General features: G+C 37.3%; 1 protein-coding gene across 1 annotated transcript; it reads left to right on the forward strand.

Annotated features, from left to right (window-relative positions):
- Positions 1–616: 616 nt before the first annotated feature.
- On the forward strand, positions 617–10,917 carry Znf485 (zinc finger protein 485). The gene is given in 6 exon segments (XM_076834083.1): positions 617–677; positions 992–1,067; positions 2,688–2,814; positions 3,273–3,356; positions 9,859–10,861; positions 10,863–10,917. Coding segments are annotated over 5 exon segments (1,302 nt in total). The 5' UTR covers positions 617–677; positions 992–1,034.
- Positions 10,918–11,813: the final 896 nt, after the last annotated feature.

Raw genomic sequence — 11,813 nt, forward strand, 5'->3', positions numbered from 1 at the left:
GACAATTTCTGGGGTAACAGATTGGAGCAGGGGCAGGCTACCTAGATAAGGGTGGAGGCAGGGCTCCTGAAGGCATTAACATTTCAATTCCTCAGGGGCAGTCTCCAACTTCCGGGATCCAAACTGGCCTCTATTTTCTCCATCTGACAGGATTGCCTATCTACACTGACTACCTGTCTTTAATTCTGGCTTCAGAAATATCACAGTGAGTCCTATTAATTCGCACAATTAATATGATGATGATGATGATGATGATGATGATGATGATGATAATGCCAGTACAACACCCAGATCAATTAGTTCAGAATCTCCAGCTGGGACCTTTATTTACTTACTTTTTAATAGTTTAACGTTCTTTGTGGCGCTAGGGACCAAACCTAGGGCCTCACCCATACTAGGTGAACGCTCCACCACTGAGCTACATTTCCTGTCCTCCATTTTTCAAAGCTCCAGGGGCTGATGCCAATCTGGTTTGGGATGAGGAAACTAAGACTTCTGACTTAGACTACATTTCCCAGAGGCCTCCGCGGCCATTTCCGATTCCCCCACCTCCCAGCCCAACGCGCCAAGGCTCTCACCCAATCGCGCCGCTCGGGTGGTAGTCGTCTCTCACCGCTCAGTTCCAGAGTCTGGCCGCTTAGAGGAGCCCGGGTCCTGAGCCCCTCAGGGGTTGGCGGGTGCGCCCTTCTTTTTCCTGGGGCAGGTAGGGGAGAGAGGCGGGTTGGGAAGGGCCGGCATGTGTGGGCCAGGCCCCATCGTAGGGGTTCTGCTGCGTGAGGCTTGCTCCCGCCAGGACTTAAGCTTCTGACCAGACTGCCCACCTGTGCTAGCAAAGGTGTTTAGCATGAAGCTCTGTCGTGTTCTTTTTTTACTTACCTCACCCACCTGTTCCCCTGTTTTGGTAGGGAATAGGGCCGGTTGTGGGCTGGTCTTTTTCCTTTCTTCTGAAGGACTTAGAACGACTGTTTCATGCTGCTTTCTTCTTTCTCAGATTGGCTAACGCAGGATTCCCTGCCATTACTTGGAAGAGACAGATGGCGCTAAGACTATCAAGACCCCAGATCCAGGCAAGTTGCATTTTCCTTTTCCTAGGAGATCCCAGTGCATTTCACTGTGAGGTGAGGTTTATGCCCAGTTGACCTGAAGATGCAGTGCTCTGTGTATGGGCCAAGCTGCTTGAGCCAATACAATTTCTATTGTTATTCCTTCATTTTCTTCTCCTTTACATAGTCAATCACCAGATTATTGCTGCACTTGCCTTCTACAGTGCTGGAGATGGAAAAGTAGTTGCAAACTTAGAGAAAATGGAAAGTAGACATATTTAGCACTTAGGCTATTGGTGAATGATTGGTGAATCATTCATGAAAGGAAGGCAACTCTCTTGACTTTCCTGCATAAGGTTATGGGTTTCATTCTCAGTACCTCCAAATTGTTATGGGCTAGGCTGTATGGGCAATGACTAAACAGACTCCATTTTGCCATAAGACTCAATGTCATGTAAGGAATGCTTCTCCCATGGGAACACCCCACCTCTGTACCTATCAACAGTTGTTTAGATAGCATGTTTGGCAAGCAAAATGGCAATTCTTATACAATGTAAAATTGTTTTCTTTTTCCCATTTTTGTGGAACAATGTACCCTACCAGAAAATGATTGTCTAAGTCTTAGTAACTGTTCTTTAACTTGTACTTAACTATGGTCTTTTTGACTTCTCCTTCTACTTATGATTTTTAGATCTCCTGACGTTTGTTTATGGTTTTGAACCATAGCAACAGCCACTTATGATTAATATGATTTTGAACTATAAAAGGTGTACTCAGACTCTGGAAGGATGTCAAAGGGTGTGTAGACTTGCAGTCTGCCCCTTAGCCTGCCAGCTGGTGGATCCAGACCGCCAACTGGTGAATAAAGATGGTTCATTCTCCTGCTTTAAGATCTACTCAGTGATTTATTGCAATCTCTCCATAACAAAAGAAGAACAAAACCTCAAAACAAAATATATATAGTAGTACTCTATACAATTGGGAAAATTCAGAGTCATGATGTATGTTTTAGAACTTGGCACTGTATCTTAGTATATATTGAGTTACTGGTTTGGAAAACAGTTTTTTCTCTCTTTTAAAAAATTCTTCCCCAGAGTCAGACCATGCTTCCTGTAAATTTTGGAGAGAAATCCAGTATCATTTTCCGTGTCTTTCAGTTTATTCATTTGTTGTTTGAACAAATCCTGAACATTTCTGTGTTGGGCAGTATTTTAGGCTAGGGAGCCAGCAGTGACCCAGGAAATCCTCACCCCCATGGAACTCACATCTGAGAGGTTACTGACAGTAAATACAAGCCTCTCCTGTCAGATAATGAGAAATTACAGGATGGAAAATGAAGCAAGGCTCTGGGTAAAGAATGTGATGGAGAAAAAAGAAGAGGCAACAGAAGCAATCATCAATGAAGGGAGAAATGAGTAAAGGCCAGGCCCCCCAAAGCATGATTGTCATGTTGGAAGATCCCATGGTGAGTTATAGCCACCCCAGTTTTTAGCTTCCTGATTCCCAGGACACAGTCTGAATTACCAGAAGCTGGCCTTGAACCTCTTGCTTTCCTTTTCTAGTGAAGTCATCCTGGTTTAGGCCTCAGGGGTGAGGATGTAAACAGTGGTTCCTAGATGAGCAGAATTGGGTTTTGTTTTGCAGGAGTCATTGACATTTGGGGATGTCACTGTGACCTTTACCCGGCTGGAGTGGAGACACCTGGATGCTGTCCAGCAGGCCCTGTACAGGGATGTGGTGATGGAGAACTATGGGAATCTGGTGTCTGTGGGTAAGGATATCTTTCTTCTGAACTCAGAATTGGTTTACTGGACAACTTTGTGTTTTCATGGTGTGGTACATGGTGTGGGATATTAAAAAATCTTAAATGACTTAACAAAACAAAACAAAGCAAAACATGGGCTTAGATGCTGTAGTCCTTCCACTCCTCAGGGAGATCAGAGTCATAGAATTTAAGATGGATAACATTGTTGTTCAGACTAGCTCATTTCTCTGACTTTTTATGTTAAAACTTATCTGCCTCCAAATATAGGAGTTTCTCATCTATAAGAAGGACCCAGTTCTAATTGACTTTACCTCCTCTAGTTATGTTACTACATGACTTAGGCATGCTTAAAACTATCTTCTAGGCTTCCCTGACCCTTTAGACCTTCCAGTTTATATTGAGGTCTGGGATGATTCCTTGGGCTCATAACCATGGTCAGTTTGCTTTTCTTTCTCTTTGAATAGGGCTTCTCTCTTCCAAACCCAAATTAATTACTCAGTTGGAGCAAGGAGAGGAGCCTTGGATGGAGGTGCAAGAGGTTCTCTCAGGTATTTTGCTTATATTATTTTCAGGGGAACTTTGATAACTGTACTTCATGCAAATACCATTGACAAATAGCATTTATGGGAGGTGGAGGGGGGTGTTTTGAATGCCTTTGAAATAATTCCTTTTATTTTTGCTGTATAATTTCCTCTCTTCCTCAGATTATTGTGTAGGTTCTTTATATGTTATAATTCGGAATTCCTTAGTCTGTCTTTCTGATTTAATTTTGGTTGTTATTTGAAATAGGATGTTTACAATTTAGATGTAATATAAGCTAGCTGTTTCCTCTGGTATTTATTTATTATTTATGTGACATGCTAGCTGAGTGCTCTACCACTGAGCCACAATTCCAGCTCTGATATTTTAGTTTTTTATATTTTTTATAGCACATATTATCTTTATTGATTTGATACCTTTGATATTTGTTTTATCAATTTAGAGGACTAATAAGTGTTTCTGCAAAGACTTAACCACTGGTGCTTTGTCCTAATTTTTCTTTTTCTATGTTTCCCTCTCTTTGCTAGAATTTAGAAATGCTTATGGTATAAATTTCCAATGGGTTTAAATTTTGTGCAGTATCCTTCACATACCTTTCTGATCATACAATTTCACTCCCCAGAGGCATCCTGTGTAAGGTTCACGTGGAAATTTCTAAATATGTGTGCTCTGAGTGAAATATATGTTTTTTTTTTTTTTTTTGCTACAAGAAATTGAACCCAGCAGTGCTTAACCACTTTTCTATATTTTATTTTGAGACAGGGTCTTGCTGACTTGCTTAGGGCCTTGTTAAGTTGCTGATGCTGGACTTGAACTTTGCAATTCTCCTCCTCAGCCTCTTGAGCTGTTGGGCCTTTTAAAAATATTTTATTTTGAGGCTAAATTGCTGACACTGGCTTTGAATTTGAGATCCTCTTGCTTAGCTTTCTGAACCACTGGGATTACAGGTTTATACCACTATGCCTCGCTGTATATTCATTTTTTTTAAGCACATGGTGGCACACTATGTTACATCTTACTTTTGCCACTCATATTTTGGAAATCATTTCATATAGTTATGTCATTTAGAGCTATCATTTTCTTCCTTCCTTCTGTCCATTTTTCTGTCTGTCCTTCTGTCCTTCCTTCCTTTCTTGATTGAAAGGGTGCTTAACCACTGAGCCACATCCCCAGCCCTTTTTTTTTTTTTTTTTTGTATTTTATTTATTTTGTATTTTATTTATTTTGTGTTTTATTAGAGACTGAGTTTAGCTAGGTTGCTTAGGGCCTAAGTTGCTGAGATTGGGTTTGAATTTGTGATCCTCTGCCTCTGCCTCCTGAGATGCTGGGATCATAGACATGAGCCATCATGCCTGGCCATATTGTAAATTTTAAGAAAGGTTTACTTAGTATGGTCTTTTACTTTGTATTGTCAACTAGAATGGTAATGATGGTTATGTTGGTCTTTTTGCATCTTTAGTGGATTGTGTCTAGGATTCTTCAGTTTAACTAGCTGTTAGTTTTGGACAGCTATATGTATGTAAAGGACATTTAACTCACAACTTTTATTTAAAGAAAAAGGTGTATTTATTTTTATTTTTAAATTTTTATTTATTTTAGTTTTTGGCACCTGGGATCGAACACAGGGGTGCTTACCCCATCCTTTTTATTTTTTATTTTAAGACAAGTTCTTGCCGAATAGTTTAGGACCTTGCTAAGTTGCTAAGGTTGGCCTTCAACTTGACATCCTCCTGCTTTGAACTCCCAAATTGCTAGGACTACAGTCGTGTGCCACTGTGCCTGGCCTTCAAATAATTCTTTTGCTTATATTGTTTTCAGGGGAACTTTTATAACTGTACTTTATGGAAAATACCAGTGACAAATAGCATTTATGGGAGGTGGAGGAGTGTGTTTTGAATGCTTTTGAAAATAATTCCGTTTATTTTTGCTGTGTATAATTTCTTCTCTTCCCCAAATTATTGTGTAGATTCTTTATACATTGACAGTAATAACTCAGTATTCTTTATTCTGAGTTATATTCTGATCCCCCCAGAAATTTTTATTTCTTCAAAGCATAATTGCTGATTTTGTTAAGTGCTTTTTCAGCATTTATGGAAGTAATGTGTTTTCTCTCTTTTGTGTTAGTATGGTAAATTTCATTTTCAGTTAGTGACCTTGCATTTTTTTTTTTAGAAGTTCATTTGGTCATGGTGTATTACATTATTCTAATATACCAGTGGATAATCATGTTTGCTAATCTTGTATTCAAATGTTTATACTGATATTTAAATATATTTACATTTTCTTTTTAATTTTTATTAAATATATATTTTTTAATTGTAGTTGGACACAATACTTTATTTTATTTATTTATTTTTATGTGGTGCTGAGGATTGAACCCAGGACCTTGCACGTGCTAGGCGAGCACTGTACCACTGAGCCACAATCCCAGCCCCACATTTTCTTTTGTTTTTGGTGCTGGGGATTGAACCCAGGGCCTTTGTGTGTGCCATGTATGTACTCCACCATTGAGCTAAGCTATTCTCCCAGCCCTTCCTTTTTTGTTGTTGTTCCCGAGTGTAATTTAGTAATCCTGAGTGGCTGGGATTACTGGTATGCACTACCATGCCCAAGTTTTTATTAATTTCTTTGTTGGAGATCAGTGATTATTAAAATTCTTGCATGTATTAAATTACATGTTGGAGTAAAATTGTTGCCCCTACCTCTTTATTCAGTGTGTTCTCAGGTGTGCTGTTGTGGTTGATGTGAGGATCATGCTATGAAAACTGTTCCTATAGAGCATTTCATTGTTTGGCTATACTGCAGTTTATCACCTACATTTAGGCAGATGTTAGGGATTTTCTAGAATTTGTCTATTACAAATTCTATTCTCTATCCTTGTTAACACTTAATATTGTCAGTCTTTTGAAGTTAATCATTCTAGTTGGCAATGCAGTGGGTTTAACTTTCCATACCCATCCATTGTGGTTTTAATATCTATACCTTTGATATCTAATGAGGTTAAAGACATTTTTAAATGTCTGTTGGCTATTTTATTAAATAGTTATTCAAAATTCCCATTTTTAAAAATTTTTTTTTAATTGTTCTTTTTAGTTATACATGATAATGGAATGTATTTTGACATATTACACATACGTGGAGTATAATTTCCCATTTTTATTGTTATACATGATGTGGAGTTATGCTGGTTGGTTATTCATATATGAACATAGGAAAATAATGTCCAATTTCTACTGTCTTTCCTTTCCCTATTTCCCCTCTTTTCCTTTCATTCCCCTTTATCTAATCCATTGAACTTCTAGCACCCCGCTTCTATATATCAGAGTGAACATCTGTATATCAGAGTTAGCATCTATATATCAGAGTGAACAGTCTTTAAATAAATTTGTATTTAACTATTGCACTGATTATTATTTCACTTAACTGACTCTGAGTTTAAAAATACATTGTTTGAGCTGTGTGTGGTGGCACATGCCTGTAATCCCAATGATTGGGGAGATTGAGACAGGAGGATTGAAAGTTCAAGGCCAGCCTTGGCAATTTAGCAAGACTTTATTTCAAAATTAAAAAAAAAATTGTTTTGAAAGTTCTGCTTTAATCCCCATTACTTATTTTTTAAAAATTTGTCCTCATTATTTAGACATGATAGCAGAATGCATTTCAACTCATTGTACATAAATGAAGCACAATTTCTCATTTTTCTGGATGTACATGATGCAGAGTCATACCATTCATGCAGTTATACATGTACATAGGGTAATAATGTCCATCTCATTCTACCATCTTTTCCACCTCTACACCCCTTCCCTTCCCCTCACTTCCCTCTACCCACTCCAATGATCCTCCATTTTTCCCTAGCCTCCCCCCATTATGGATCAGCATCTGCATATCAGAGAAAACATTTAGACTTTGGTTTTTTTGGGATTGGCTTAATTTATTTAGCATAATATTTTCCAACTCTATCCATTTACCTGCAAATGCCATAATTTCATTTTCTTTAAGGGTGAATAATATTCCACTGTATATGTACCATATTTTCTTGATCCATTCATCTGTTGAAGGGCACTTAGGTTGATTCTATAGCTTAGCTATTCTGAATTGAGTTGCTAGAAACATTGATATGGCCACATCACTGTAGTATGCTGTCAAAATGCCCATTTAAAATTTTTTAAAAAATATTTTTAGCTGTAGATGGACATAATACCTTTATTTTTATCTTTATGTGGTACTGAGAATTGAATGCAGTGCCTCATATATGCTAGATAAGCGATCTACCACTGAGTCACAACCTTAGCCCCCAAATACCTATTTTTGATTACTTGTGTGGTATCATCCCTCTCTCTGGTTTGTACTTTTACAGTTAATGGATTTGTGATGAATAGAAAATTTTCCCAGTTTATCATTCATTCCCTTTTTTGTCATTTATTTTTTTTGTGTCTGCTTTTTTAAAACAATATTTATTATTTTTGTGTTCTTCCTGTTTTTATTTCCTTTCCCCATGTTCATGAAGGAATTATACTGTGTGATTTTTAGAAACTTTATAGTTTGTCTTTTTTTTAATATGTATTTTTTTTTAGCTGTGGATGGTCAGATTACCTTTATTTTTATTTTGTTGATTTATTTTTATGCAGTGCTGAGGCTTGAACCCAGTGCCTCATATGTGCTAGGCTACCACTGAGCCCAAACCCCAGCCCTATAGTTTGTATTTTACATTTAGATTTATCATTCTTTTTTTTTTTAATATTTATTTTTTAGTTATCGGCAGACACAACATCTTTGTTTGTATGTGGTGCTGAGGATTGAACCCGGGCCGCACGCATGCCAGGCGAGTGCGCTACCGCTTGAGCCACATCCCCAGCCCCTAGATTTATCATTCTTTTAGAAAGGATTTTTGTGCATTGTATTGTATTTACTATTTCTCCCCATAAATGTGTTAATGAAGAGTTTCCTTTTCCTCATCAATTTGTGTGCTACCTTTGTCACAAAGTGTTCATCTGTGTATCTTTCTCTTCATATAACTAATTTATCTTCACCTATTCTGCAATTAGTACCTTGGAAATTTCTTTAGTTAAATCATTACACATTAAATGTATACACCATCACAGAGCTGGAGTTTTTACTTACTGAGGTTTACCTTCAACTTACATTTCCTTGAAAAATAAGTCTTAGTGTTAGTATATGATGTATATAATTTTTCTCTAGACTAATAAACATATAAATACAAGTAAGGGTATACAGTGGACATAATATCTATAGGTATAATATATACAGATATAATATCTATTTATCTATATTATTTTGTAAGAAAAATTTGTTTTCATGCCAGGCACAGTGGCACACACCTGTAATCCCAGTGATTTGTGAGGCTGAGACAGGAGGATTGCAAGTTTGAGGCTAGTCTCAGCAATTTAATGAGACCCTAAGAAATTTATTGAGATGCTGTCTCAAAAAATAAAAAAAAAAAAAAAAATAGCTGGGATATAGCTCAGTTATTCCCTCTGTTCAATCTCCAGTATTCCCCCCCCCCTCCCCAATGCATTCAGTAAAAGAATTGGTCAGTGATTGTTGATTTCACAAGTTTGGCTGCATTAGTTTTTTAAAAACATTCTTGTCAAAATCATTTTGCTTAGTTTCTGTTGGTCTGTTAACTGTAAGCAGCTAGAGGAAAATCACATAGTTCACCTCATGTTAGAAATTTAGATTGTTATAATAAATTCTTGGCCTGAGAACTGTTTTGTTTCCTTAATTTTTTTGTCCTCCAAGACAGTAAATTTGGCATATTGTTGAATTCTCAGAGAAATGTAATTTTCAAGTTCTCAAATATCCTACTGATAAGAGTTTAGTTATCATGGCTTGCTTTGTGCACTTGGTTTTCCTCCCAAATTTGCATTTATCCTCACATTTTTTTTTTTACACAATACCTTTTATTTAATGTATTTTTTATATGTGGTGCTGAGGATTGAACCCAGGGCCTCACACATACTAGGTGAACGCTCTACCGCTGACCCACAATCCCAGCCACTTTTTTTTTTTTTTTTTTTTTTTTTTTAGTTCTAGTTGGACAAAATACCTTTATTTTATTTCTTTTTATGTGGTGCTAAGGATCAAACCCAGCACCTTGCATGTCCTAGGTGGGTGCTGTACCGCTGAGCCACAACCCCAGCCCCTCTCACATTCTTTTTCTTCCTTTCCCTCCCCTCCCCTCCCCTCCCCTCCCCTCCCCTCCCCTCCCCTCTCCTCCCCTCCCCTCCCCTCCGCTGTTTTCTGTGTTATTTTCTTAACTTATCAATCTCTTAGGTGCTCATTGCATTCTCTATATACATGTTTAAAGTTCTTCTATTTCTTCCTGAATCCTACTTCTCCTGTCATTACTCTTGCCATCTCAGCAAGAATCATAAATGAGACACATTGATAATTTTACTTATCTCTTAGTCATGCAGAATAGAACATTACTCTCATTTTCAGTTTCCTAATAAAGAGGACATTTGAATTCTTAAAATTTTCTTTCAGTCCAAGAGTATTGGCCTAAAACAAAGATGTCAGCCCTAAGGCAAAATCCTTCTGAAGGATCTGTTTTTGGAGAGCAAGCAAAAACTCTCATGTTGGAAAGAGGCCTGGATTGGGAGAGCAGAAACTCCACAGAGAAGAAATCCTATAAATGCAAGGAATGTGGGAAAGTCTTCAAATATAACACCTCCTTTATTAGCCACCAGAGAAACCACACTCATGAGAAACCATATAAATGTAAAGAATGTGGGATAGCTTTTATGAGCAGTTCATCTCTTTTAAATCATCGTCAAATTCATTTGGGCAGTCCACCTTATAGATGTAGTAAATGTGGGAAATTCTTCAAGAAGCCATCAACATTTATTAACCATCAGAAGAATGAATCTAGAGAAAAATCCCATAAATGCAATGAATGTGGAAAAGCTTTCAGAAAGAATTCTATCCTTTTAAGTCATCAGAGAGTTCACACTGGCCAGAAACCCTACAAATGTGAAATCTGTGGGAAAGTCTTCGCTCAGAATTCATCCCTTACTCAGCACAAAAGAATACATAGTGGAGAGAAACCTTTTAAATGTAATTCATGTGGGAAAGCTTTCAGGGATAGATCAACTATATTGCAACACCAAAGAATCCATACTGGTGAGAAACCATATATGTGTAATGAATGTGGAAAAGCTTTTTGGAAGAGCTCAGCTCTTAATAATCATCGAAGAATGCATATAGGAGAGAAGCCCTATCACTGTAATCAATGAGGGAAATCTTTCAGGTACTGCTCATCTTTGATTTATCATCAAAAGACTCATAGTGGAAATAAACCCTATCAGTGTAAAGACTAGGAAAGCTTTCATGAAGACCTCACCCTTCCTGGACATCAGAAAATTCATACTGGAGAAAAATCCTATCAATATAAGAAGTGTAGGAAGTTGTTTTGGCACCACTCAGGTCTTATTCAGCATCAGAGGCTGCATACCAGAGAAAAACCTTACAAATGTAATGAATTAGGGAACGAGTTCAGCCCTTAAACAACGTAAAAAAATTCATAATCAATAAAGAGCAGTCTAATGTTAGTGTGGTAACTCATGCAGGAGTGGTTTATTCCTTCTTATCATTAGAGGAGACATTCAATAAATTACATATTTGAAAAAAATATTCTGTGTTCCTCTGGGAGAAGTTACTTGTGAGGATGTTCATTGTAGTGTGGTTTGCAGGAATGAAGTATTTGGAATCTAAGTATCTATCAACATGAGAATAGTTACAAAAGAATACTGTGTACCAGTTGAAAAAAATGGGGTAGAGCTCTGAATAGGACCTTGCAAAATTTGCAAGCTTCCTGCCTCAGCCTCCCAAGTTATTGGAATTATAGGCATGTGCCACCACATCTGACTTAATATAGTTTTCTAAAACAGAAAATTTAGAAGCTATAAAAATCAAACAAAAGATATATTTTACATAAACACTAAAAGCTGTTCATGACCAGAGACTTCACAATATTAAAACACAAAGAGTCAGAAATGGGGAAAGTATTACCACTACATGTTTAACAGATACTAGAGAGAGCTTAAAAATAAGTGAGACAGGGCTGAGGCTGTAGCTCAGTGGCAGAGCGCTTGCCTAGCATCTGCAAGGCACTGGGTTCGAGCCTCAGCACCACATAAAAATAAAAGTATTCTGTCCATCTACAACTACAAAAAAAATTTAAAAAAATATGTGAGACAAATCCTAGCAGAGATGTGGTCTTGGAAACTATTGTGCAGTTATCAAGAAAGAAATATAAATGGTTAAAATAAAAAGAAATGGCCAAATATAGTGATCTGTGAATCAGATTTGGGAGCACCTGTTTGGCGAAAATCAGTGAAACTATCTTGTGCTTTTAAGGGTACAAGAACTTTGGTATATTTACATATTATTGAAGGAATTGTGAATAATGTGCTTGGTAGTGAGAAGCATAACTTGACTTA

The sequence above is a fragment of the Callospermophilus lateralis genome, chromosome 15 (assembly GCF_048772815.1).
Source record: "Callospermophilus lateralis isolate mCalLat2 chromosome 15, mCalLat2.hap1, whole genome shotgun sequence".
In the NCBI taxonomy this organism is placed as follows: domain Eukaryota; kingdom Metazoa; phylum Chordata; class Mammalia; order Rodentia; family Sciuridae; genus Callospermophilus; species Callospermophilus lateralis.